Raw genomic sequence first — 12,407 nt, 5'->3', positions numbered from 1 at the left:
AAGACAGTAATTATTTCCACGACCACCTCTCCACAGTTCCTGTTCCTTTACTACCTAACACCCTGCTTATAATTGTTGATGCCACTTCTCTCTACACTAATCTCTCCAATGCCCATGGCCATTACACCATTGAACAGTACCTGTTCCATTGCCTGACCAGCTCCAAACCTGGAATCTCAACGACAATTACTTCTCCTTTGAAGGCATCACGTACAAGCAAATCCTTGGTACAGGAATAGGCACCCATGTAGCACCATCCTTTGTCATCCTATTAGTGGGCCATCTGGAGCAGTTCTTCATTTTCACTTGGAATCCCAAACGTGTGACCTGGTCCAGATTTATTGAAGAGATCCCCTTGATCTCGACAAGGGCGAGGACACTCTAGACATGTTTCTCCAGAACCTCAACACTTTCTCCTTCATTCACTTCACCTGACAGCCCCCTCCCCCTTCCCCCCCTCAGCCCAGCAAGCCACCTTCCTCGAAGTGGACCTCCAACTCATGGATGATTACATCAGTTTCTGTGTCTACATAAAACCTACCAACTACCAGCTATACCTCCACTTTGACATCCGCCACCATTCCACACCGAGAAGCCCCTTCGATATGGCCTAGCCACCCCATATTTGTGAAAAGAAGTTCAATTCAAAGTATGCCAAAGATCTCAATGAGGTCTTCATTGACCAAAATTTCGTGTCACACAGTGTCCAAAAACAGAGCTCCCAAGCTTGGCCGCTTCAGTCATCTACCGTCCCCTTCGTGACCATTGATTGGTCACTGAGAAGTTACCCCTTCTGAATCAGGAGGACTGGAGCAATTGAATCACATTCTCAGTTAGGCTCTTGAGTAACTCTCGTCACAACCAAAATGAGAAAACAACTGTCCTCTGCACTCTTCCCACAGTGGCACTTCGACTGATTTATGGCATGAGCCATATGGATTCTTTGCACCGACATCAGCGTTTCTGAATTATGCAGGTGGAAACCTTCACTGTGACATATACTTCGTTCCTGTGATCCACATGATGTCAACTTTCACCAGTACCTGTCCCGCCTGCCTCTATCCCTTTCCCAGCTCCCACTCCTTCCTCACACAAGTCTTCTATTCTGCCAGCACATCTGGATAGTCCTTTCCCCTTCTCTGCTCCTCTCCTCTCCTCTCCTCTCCTCTCCTCTCCTCTCCTCTCCTCTCCTCTCCTCTCCTCTCCTCTCCTCTCCTCTCCTCTCCTCTCCTCTCCTCTCCTCCTCCTGCTCCTGCTCCTCCAGCTCCCCCCCCCCCCCCCCCCTCTTCCCAAAGAGCATAGCAACCTGATACTGCACCTGGCACCCTATCCTGTCCAGTAAATGTCGTGGCACACTCACACAGGCGCCATTACAGCATCTCCAACCACCTGCAACCCTACGATCCTCCCTGCTACCTACCCCAGCCAAGCGCTACTCACTGCAGTCGCTGTTTGATCTTAGTACCCAGAGACAATAGTGGCTGTGTGTGTGTGTGTGTGTGTGTGTGTGTGTGTGTGTGTGTGTGTGCGTGTGCAGACTGTCTACATCTTCATGAAGGATTTGGTGCAGTAGTTGATAATATCAAAGTAATCTTTCAAGTGTATATGTCTGCCACTATGCCTTCTCCATGTAGTGAGTAGCAATCTATCCGTTTCATATTGTTATTATTCCTTGTACCATGTCACATCGTCCTGTGAATAATAGTACTAGATTCAGATTTGTAGCAACAGTCTCATTCTTATTTGATCTGTTTTTGAGGAGGTGGTATTGTTGAAGTTTGAAAAGATGCCCCTACATTGAATGTTGTAGAGAAACATAAAATTCCTTAACAAAATAGAATTGTCCCCAAATTTGTGACTGCTCTACACTATTAAAAAAAAAGAAACATTGTAAGATGATTTAAATAGTTATAGTTTTTTTCTTTCTCTGTGTGTACATTACTATAACAGAGACTTACTTTCCATTACAGACTTAAAGGAAAGAAATGGATCTGGAGAATCATCAGGAGAAGAAGACTCAGATGAAGATGAGGAACCTAATCGTTCACAGCAAGAATCTACTCATGATGAGGTAAATGAAAGTGTCTGCTACATTTGCTCAATTAATTTTAAAATTTTCTTTCTGTATCATTTTGAATTTTTTTCTCATTACACATAATATTGCTGTTAGTGAAACTGAAACTTGTTTTACTCTTTATGTACGCTCTGATCACCCAGAAAATTATGACCACCGACCTACTATCAATATAAATGTGTTCAGGCGATAGGAGCATCAACTGGCGAGGAATGACTGCTTATCAGACACACACACACAATGCTTGTAGTATCAATGAGCATGCTGTCCGTGTGTAGAATGGGGAAGGTGCATAATCTGTCCAAGTTTGACTGGCCCGGAGGCTTTGCATGAACATTTCGGAAACTGCATGACTTGTCAAGTGTTCAGGAATTGCTGTGGGGAGTACTTTCAGCATGTGGCGAAACCAAGGTGAAACCATGCCCAGATGTTGTGGGGTTGGGCAGCCAACCTCATTACAGACGTTGGACATTGTAGGCTGAGCAGACTGGTAAAACAGGATAGGCGGAGTGAACTGTGATGGAACTAGTATCAGACTTTAATACTGGCCAGAGTACAAATGTGTGTGAATACACAGTGCACCCCACACTCCTTATGATGGGCCTCAACAGTTGACGGCCCATTCGTGTACCAGTGTTAACACCCATGACATTGGTAACTATGACTGAAATGGGCATCTGACCATCAGCACTGGAAATTGGCGCAGTGGCAGTGTGTTGTGTGGTTTAATGAGGCCCGATATCATCTTCATCATGCCGAATCGATTGTTTTCCAAGGGAACCACTCCTTGATATCTATACTGTTGCACAGAGATAAGCTCTAGGGACCATACATGTGGCTTTTATGGGTCCCATGGAGCTTGTACAAGGCACCATGACAGTCAAGGAGTGTTGTGCACTGGTTGCAGACCGCATACATCCCTTCATGACGATCACCTTTCCCGATGGCAGCAGCATTTTTCGACAAGATAATGTGCTGTGTCACAAGACCAGGAGTGTGATGGAGTGGTTTGGGGAACACAGTGGTGAATTCCAATTCGTCAGACCTGAACCTGATTGAACAGATTTGTTTTGTGATTGAACATGCCCCCAGAGCTCTTCACCCACCTCCCTAGAATTTATGGGAATTAGGAGATGTGTGTGTAGATGTGGTGCCAACTCTCTCCAGGGACCTACCAAGGTCTCATTACTTCCATGCCATGATGAGTTGCTACTCTTATCCGTGCCAAAGGTGGGCAAACCAACTATTAGGTAGGTGGTCATAATGTCCTGACTGATCAGTGTATACATGTTTGTTTTTTCCTTGTGTCATGACATAAGATAAAAGTAGACAAGTTGCATCAGTTAGACAGTATCATACGAGGCACATTAGATGCTGCGGTTAGTGCACTTCTTTGCAACTGTAAAATTTTCTATTTGGAGAAGTGCATTCATCTGCAGCTACATGACTATTCAGCAATTCACATGTAGGTTCTTGGCAGAGGTTTCATTGAACCACTTTCAGATTATTTCTCTAATGTTCCACTCTTGAACAGTACATGGAAAAAAAGCACTTAAATCTTTCCATGCAAGTTCTCATTTCTCTTATTTTATTATCATGGTCATTTATTCCTATGTAGTTGGCAGTCAACAAAATATTTTTGCATTCAGAGGAGAAAGTTGGTGATTGAACTTTTGTGAAAAGATCTGGCCACGAGAAACGTCTTTATTTTAATGATCGCCACCCCAACTCATGTACCATTCTGTGGGTCTCTGTCCCCTATTCTGTGAGAACACAAAATGAGTTGCCCTTCTTTGATTTTTTTTCAACATCCTCTTCAGTATTATCCATTAAAGATCCATGCCATGAACAGTACTCCTGAAGAAGATGGACAACTAAAGTGTAAGCAAACTCTTTAGTAGATTTTCTGCATCATCTAAGTGTTCTGCTAATAAGAAACAGTCTTTTGTTCATCTTCCCCTCAACATTTTGTACATGATCATTTCAATTTAAATTGTTTGTAATTGCAATCCCTAGGTACTTGGTTGAAACAGAAACTTTAAAATGTGAGTGATTTACCGTGTAACTGAAATATTATGGATTCCTTTTAGTACTGATGTGGATGATCTCACATTTTTTTACTATGTAGAATGAGTGTCAAAATCATTTTGCAATCCCTTTCGGTGATTAACTGATACAGTGCCCATCTTCAAAGTTGAAATGTGTGCTAAGATAGTAAACATACTGTGACTACCTCCGTTGTTACTTATACAAATTAGTTTCTTTCTCACATTACTGCCATGTAGTAAATATCCCCCATCTTGATTTATCAGACAACTATTCACTTTTACTGCAGTTGTGGAATTGTATAAATCTCTTTACAGTCTGCCTAAGAGCATGGAAGCTCGTCAGCAGTTTTGTCAGTATTGCCATTGGAAGATGACTAACAGTGTCTGCCTGTTGTGGCAGACACTTGATGTTTAACTTAGGATTGAGTTCAGGACAGTGTTCATGGAGATGGTGAGTAATAGCAGATGCATGAGTAGATAGCTGCTGTCAGCATTAAACAAATGAAATCAGAACTATGTAATTAAGTTAATAGACTAAATTTTTATTCTGGGACAGTCTGTAAAGATGAGACGTATGGAAATAATGGAAACTAAGATTGTAAATGCAGAAGTGCAGTGCTTGCCAGCAATAAATATTAATAGAGAAATGAAATCATAATAGCAAGAAAGATAGTGAAAAACTTTGCTCTGTGTGTTACCCACCACAGATATACATCTTATGGGTGTATGCACTAATCATATGTAAGCATTACTTAAACTTAATGAACAGGAGTTACTGTTATCAAACAGTGAGTCTGTAAAGAAATCTGATAATGTCAGTACCATGATGTGAAGAGTAAGCAGTAATGACATAAATCTCCAGAAAGACAATGGTACAGTTGTGTAAAAATGTGTTGGTGTTCAGTACCTGATGAAGAACAAATTTGGGAAAGTACAAGAAGAAGAAATGAAAGTGTTGTCTGTGGTCTTATTGGAATACTAAAAGTTAGAGTGAACTGATTTAAGCTTCTGTAAAAGCAGTAGGAAAAAAAAAAACCAGTCAGATGGCAACAAAGAGAGAAGTAAAGTGGCCACAGAAAAGCTATCACATTGTTAAGCAGATGGAAAGTTGAAGTGTCAGTATGTAAATGAAGACTCAATGGAATTTGAGGGAAAAATATTTGGATGATGTAAGAAGGCTAAATTTTACTTTTACCTAGCATGTGGATGTTGGTTGGCATACAGAATATTTTTCCAAACCATTATGTTAAAAAATAAAAACAAATATTTAAATTATACGTAATGCGTTGTTCAGCTGAAGAAGTTAGTTTCAGTCTTTGAGGCAAAATGCTAGTATGCCATCATTTCTATATTTCATGTATTAGAAATGCAATATAGAATAAAGTGTGCGAAATGGCTTTTGGAGGAGAAATTGGCACAGAAAAATATTGTGTTTGTGTGAGAGGAAAATGCTGTAAATGAGAGCAAGCTGTGATTCAAATAAGCTTTCACTCTCTGCTTTAGTTGACCACTGTTTGTGAATAGCAGTTAATTCGAGTTCAGTTTATTGAATTCCAATCTCTTAAAGACATGACTAACTTGTTTTTTCCCCAGATGAGGTTATTAGGAAAGAAACACACATTAATTATTACAAAAATGTGTTGTTTAGTTTTTCAGGACTTTCCGTCTCTCAATGTGACCAAAATAAGCTTTGATTGCAGTTTGGGAATGTAGACTATGAATTAGCCCCTTGTCTTAATTAGTCGATGCAATTTGCTCTTATGTGCAAAATAGTAAATGGTTTCTAGGGAATATGGAATGGAAAAAAATGTCAAATGTGATATCATTTTTCTTCTAAGTTCATAATCATCATTAGCCAAATTTTTTTTCTACCTGTGAAAAACATTCTGATTCAGTCTACTCCAGATTTACAGTGTTCAGTGGAACACACCCAAGAATGTTGTACCTTTTCAATCCATTTTTTAGGCCACTTTCTTATCCGTCTGTCCATTTGGTACAAATTTTGCAGTTGATTTTAAATTAACTTCCTGATGAGTTACAGATGTGAAATTTTAAACATAGCTCAGAACAAAATGATATTGCAATACTGACTGATATTCTTGTTGGTCTGTTTGTTAGGGCTAGGGCTAGGGCTAGGGCTAGGAGTGGTGTGGAAATGCCTGACACCAGTCGTCCCTGCAGGACCAGCTTATTGTGTGGGTAGTATCAGAAAGCATTCCAGGCAATATGAGCGTGAACAGACATTGCTGGGGGCTGGGCGGGGGGTAGGAGAAAGAGGAGATGGGTAGAGAAAGGGGAAGCGGATGTGTATACATTATATGTGACATAACTGAACAGGGAAAGCTGCATTGAGTCGATAAAAGTCATAGAATACCTCCTAATATTGTGTTGGACCACCTTCTGCCCAGTGTAGTGTAGCAACTTGAAGTGGCGTGGACTCAACAAGTTGTTTGAAGCTCCTGCGTAAGTACTGAGCCATGCTGCCTGTGTAGCTGTCCATTGCTAAAGTGTTGCTGATGCAGGTTTTTGTGCACGAACTGACCTCATGATTGTGTCCCATAAATGTTCGGTGTGATTCATGTTGGGGTGATCTCGATGGCCAAATCATTCACTCGAATTGTCCAGAATGTTCTTCGGACGAATCATGAACAGTTGTGGCCCAGTGATATGTTACAAGGTCTTCCACAAAAATTCCATCATTGTTTGGGAACATGAAGTCTATGAATGGCTGCAAATGGTCTCAAAGTAGTGAAACATAACCAAGGACCCAGTCCATTCCATGTAAATACAGCCAACACCATTATGGAGCCACCATCAACTTGCACAGTGTCATGACAACATGGGTCCATGGCTTCATGGGGTTTGTGCTACAGTCAACCCTACCATCAGCTCTTACCACCTGAAATCGGGACTCATCTGACCAGGCCATAGTTTTCCTGTCACCTAGGATCCAGCCGATATGTTCATGAGCCCAGGAGAGGAGCTGCAGGCGATGTCATTATGTTACAAAAGACATTCGCATTGGTTATTTGCTGCTGTAGCCCACTAACGCCATATTTTGCTGCACTGGCCTAATTAATACATTTGTCATACATCTGACATTGATTTCTGCTGGTATTTCACACAGTGTTGTTTCTCTGTAAGCATAGACAACTCGAATCAAACGTCACTGCTCTCAGTAATGTGAAGGCTGTTGGCCAATGCATTGTTCATGGTGAGAAGTAATTCCTGAAATGTGGTATTCTAAGCAGTCTGGTCACTGTGGATCTCATAATGTTGAAATACCTAACAATTTCCAAAAGGAATTTCCTATGTGCCCCCCATTCAGAGTCTGTTAATTCCCATCGTGCAGGCATAATCACGTTAGAAACCTTTTCATCAAAAACGTTTTTAAACTGGACCAAAAGTTAAGAAAATTAAGAAAAATACTGGCAAGCAAAACATCTGGGTGTGGAACAGCCCATGTTTACAAGAATAAAATCCCATGGTTCAAGTTGGCTGATTCTTTTTTAAAGAAATTAGTTGAAAGGAGGAAAGGCTACAGAAATCTGGAAATCTGAATTCTTTATTCAATATTTACTTAAAACACCACAGCAATGCTTTTCTATGGATGATTAAAATAACTTCTAAGGTCTTCCAGTACAATTCCTTTCAGCAAGTTCATTGAGCAGCTGAGTTGTTGTCTTCTCTTTATCCAATCATGAATCCAAACACATTTCTCTCTCTCTCTCTCTCTCTCTCTCTCTCTCTCTCTCTCTCTCTCTCTCTCTCTCTCTCCCCCTCCCCCTCTCCCTCTCCCTCTCTTGTCGTATGCAGTGATTTCATGCAAACAAGCAGTAACTCTGCCACAACTCTTGCAGTTGCCAAAACATTCATTTACACACAGTCGTGTCACTCACAAAATGATGAAACTGAAGCATACATTGTTAGCAACCTGTCTAGACATACACAAAACCATTTGTGTGCAGCTCGTTTCACACAAGTGACACAAGCCAGTGTCGTTCTGTAAACTAGACTGAAGGCAAAAAAAAAAGAAGAAGAAGAAGAAGAAGAAGAAGAAGAAGAAGAAATGCACCTTGAAGGAGTTACACAAATTGGGCACAAATTGATATTCATACAGGTTTTGATGGGAAATGCTAACTTGTAAACCTTGGTGGCCAATGAATGCGTGGCACTGCAGTGCAATTTCACCGTGCAACCGGCAAGGATTGTAAACAGGGGAGACATTGATACCAGGTCATAAATCTATGTAAATTTCATTCTGTGTACTCAGTTGGACAGTAATTATGCCTTGACAGACGCGTGAACAGTGTACACAGATATTAGCATTTGAGAGTGGGTGTGAAGTTGGGCTCAAAGAAGCTTGAGTCGCTTGACATTGAAATAGGAGTGATGCCACTATTCAACAGTGTCAGCAGGAATGGATGAATCATATGTGGACACAGCCTCAAGAAGGAACCGGTCGACCTAGAAAGATGATAGAAAGTGAGAACCAAGCAATCACCAGAGAGGACCGCAGATCTCCAGATTCATCATTATCGTCAATCCATCATGAAACTGCTGCTTCAATGAGCATAAAGACCATTAACATATGGCTCACAGAATAGGGGGCTGAGCTCATGGTGCCCTTTGCACTGACTACCATTGACCTCTGTTCACCAAAAAGCCTGTTTGCAGTGATGTTGTACACATTCAGCATGGAATCTCATTGATGGGAGTAGAACTGTGTTAAGTGATGAGTCCTGTTTCAAATTGAGCACCAATGGGCAGCGAAGATGTGTCTGGAGATGGCCTGGACAGCAATGGGGTACCAACCTGACTGTCACCTGCCATACATCCTGAGAACTGGGAATGATGGTTTCGGTTGCCATTTCATTTCATAGCAGGACTCCTTTGGTTGCCATCCGTGGTACCCTTGTAGTACAGTGGTGTGTTGACAGCTTTCTTCGCCTCCTTTTGTTGCCCTTCATGCCAAGCCATCTGGGGTTTACATTTCAGTAAGATAACGCCTGCCCACATGTGATGAGAGTTTCTATTGCTTGTCTTTGTGCTTGTCAAATTCTACCTTGGCCAGCAAGGTCATCAGATCTCTCCCCAGTTTAGAATATTTGGAATATTATGGTTGTAGCTCTCCAAACAGCTCAGAATTTTGACAATCTGAAGTGCCAACTGGACAGAATTTGGCACAATATCCCTCAGGACATCCAACAACTCTGTCAGCCATTGCCAAACCAAATAACTACTTGCAGAAGAGCCAGAAGTGGATCAGTGTGTTATTTATTTGCTCAATTTGTGAAGCTCTTTTTCTCTAGTGTGCTTTCCACATTTTTGATTATAAATCACAAATAATGGATGTCACAGCTATTAGAAATCTGTATAGGACTAGGAGAAATTATTTCATGTTCTTTAGCCCAATTTAAAAATGTATCATATTAAAAATTTATATTTATTTAAATTCTTATTCTCTGATCTATTCTCCCTGCTTTTTAGTTTTATTTAAATAATTATTCCCCTGATGTCTTCTTCCTGCTATCTTCCTTTATGTCACTGTCAAGGGATATTTATCATGAGAAATACAGAAAAGTACTTCATTACTGCATCACTGTTAGCTTCATAACAGTTACCATGTCATACTCAACTGCTATGTTGTCTCAGACAAAATCATTTGCCATCCTGTTCTCTTTTTTATCCCAAATTGCGTCTTTGCTCATCTAATTTAGTGACTCTCGATTTTTGAATACTTCGTCCATTGAAATGCTGCACCTCACTGTCACATGTTAAACACATTTTTTGTCATGTTAAGTTTCTACAACACTGTCATTATTCTCATTGTCTTTCTCTCCTCCTACTTTTGGCTAAGCAGCCACTAGGTTCTCATGTAGGTAAATATGTGTTACTACTCGCAACTACAGAAAACCTTAGGCACCACTGGTTTGGTGGTGGTTACCTGGTGTTAGGGATATTATCCTTTGTGACTGGGCTTGATATTGCTAACAAAATAGATGCAATGTTGTGGAACATTTCTGAGTTGAATTCTTTATTTCACCAAGTTACATCAACTTGGGTCCAGAATGATGAGAAAATTTGTACTGAAAAGATACAAAACTGAATGACAGTAAGAGCAGAGATTTAGAACATGGGCTTGTGGAGATGCTGCTCAGGAGTTTAGAACTAAATGGCGAGAAAAAGGACAGTTTCATGTAGCCGTTTAAGAGCTGGTTTATTAGGAAGAGGCAGAGTGTACAAACTATTTTATTAACTAACAATAGTTTATGAAGGGATCTACTAAATATTTACTTCATGATTGTTCAGTCTTCTTTTTGTTCATTTAATCAATGAAAATTAATATAACAATCGATTATGCTTGTTTTAAGCTGTGAATGAAACATGAATCAAAGTGCTTTCCCAATTTCTCAATGCAGCTGCTAATAGTTGCATTTGCCTTTGTTCCTCCCTATCTGTATAGCTTACTGAAGAATTTTACTTAAATTGAAGATAAAAATTCCTTCAAGTGAGTACATTGTATGGTATTCAATACTGTTGTGGGCCGAGAAGGCGATAGTCATCTATTTGCTTCAGAAACTGCATTGAACATTTCAAGATCATGTTGGGCATAAGTCTAAATCCTTACCGAAAAACAGGCTTCTTGGTATTGGAGTATAGAGGCTCATAATAGAAGACAAAAATCTTAAATCTTCCGAGGTAGAAATTGATCCTACATGCAAAACTGTTTAGGAAAGGTTTAACTGTCAATGATTGTCTAAAAGTTTTATAGTGCTTCTTCTGTCATTCACCTTACTCATTTGCAGAAGTAACCGAAGACTTTGGAAAAAAAATTTTAATTCTGTATTAAACATGTTCTCAGGTTGTGCGTTAATAGATTGGATTTCTTCTGCCATGTAATAGGCTAAAGAAAATTAACACTTCACAAGTTTTAAATAAGACAAAACCACCAAAAATTTCTTAAAGCTTTAACGAATAGTTACTGAGAAAGAATCCAGAAACTTACGAATGTCGGAAGTAATATTTGCTGGTTACAGACAACCTTAACCATTTTGAAAATATTTACAATGGCTCTGTGTTAGTGACCATGATGCAGTTGTAACAACAGAAAACTCCGAGGTATAGAAGGCTACAGGAACAAGGAGAAAATGGATAAGCAGATTATCTCATTTCTAAGATAGGAGTGTGAATCATTTCACTTAGGCAATGAATGTGTAGAGAAGCTGTAGCTAGAAATCAGTCAGTATGTTGATACCATCAAAATAATGAAAAATGGCAAATGCACACAGTGATAACCAAACAATACCAAGAAGTTTCTTAAGGGACAGTTCCTGCGGAACAATAAGAACAAAATGAAGTAAAAAGTTGATAATAGGTAGTTATTAATTGAAACCCTATGAAATTCTAGGACACATTCTAGAAGGACACATGCAAAGCTTTCATAACTATTACAGAAAAAATTTTGTTGCAAGATCTCTCTCAAAACTCATAGAAAATTTGATCACTTGTTGTCAATACCAGAAACATAATGTCCAGACACATGTTGATCAAGACAAGAAATGAAATATACATTAGAAAACAGAAAGCTACAATGACCCCAAAGATGTTGAATTCTGTCTTTACGTGTCCCTCCACAAAGGAGAATTGAGCAATTTTGCTGTCATTCAGTTGGTATTTCTCTATTGTGATAATGATCCAGAGATAAAACAAAGTATTGTTAAAAACCAACTAAAATTATTAAAACCTGACAGTGGCCTAGGACATGATGGAATCATTTTTAGTTCACATGCATAATTTGCAAGTGAATTATAACTGTTCTTAATCCTCATTTTGCAATGTCCAATTGGAAAAGAGTACTTGGGAATGAGGACAGATCATATCCATCCACCCACCCATCCACCCATCCATCCATCGAAAAGATAACAGAAGTGTAATATTACTCACCTCATTCTGTAGTAAAATTGTATAACATATTCAGAGATTAAACGCTACGTCCTCTCTGGAGCTAAGTACCCTGCTTCAGGAAGAAATTAGAAATTATCAAATGTGCAAAATTTGACACACATTCTCACACTCACTAATTGCAAGGGCAGTAGTAAAAGGTAACCCGGGGAATTAAGCATTTCTCAACTTTTGAAAAGCCTTTTTTTTTTATGTTCATACTGGATATATGGCCAGATTTTTAATTGTATTGAAAATTCATTGATAGGTGCAATACAGTGTGCTAGACTGAGGGCTGCCAACACACACACATTATTGCTGGCAGGTTACAGAGAAGTATA

The 12,407-nt window shown here is 39.7% G+C and overlaps 1 protein-coding gene across 2 annotated transcripts in view; it reads left to right on the top strand.

Moving 5' to 3' along the window:
- LOC124615390 (pleckstrin homology domain-containing family F member 2) overlaps nt 1-12,407 on the top strand; it is a 133,913-nt gene that overhangs the window by 104,366 nt on the left and 17,140 nt on the right. For both annotated transcript variants that reach the window (XM_047143216.1, XM_047143215.1), the window contains exon 8: nt 1,971-2,071. In XM_047143216.1, the coding sequence (XP_046999172.1) occupies nt 1,971-2,071 (101 nt within the window). The remainder of the gene's footprint in view (nt 1-1,970; nt 2,072-12,407) is intronic.

The sequence above is a fragment of the Schistocerca americana genome, chromosome 5 (assembly GCF_021461395.2).
Source record: "Schistocerca americana isolate TAMUIC-IGC-003095 chromosome 5, iqSchAmer2.1, whole genome shotgun sequence".
Classification (NCBI taxonomy): Eukaryota; Metazoa; Arthropoda; class Insecta; order Orthoptera; family Acrididae; genus Schistocerca; species Schistocerca americana.
Note: the sequence above shows the minus strand (reverse complement) of the source record. Positions and strands in the feature narration are given on the sequence as shown.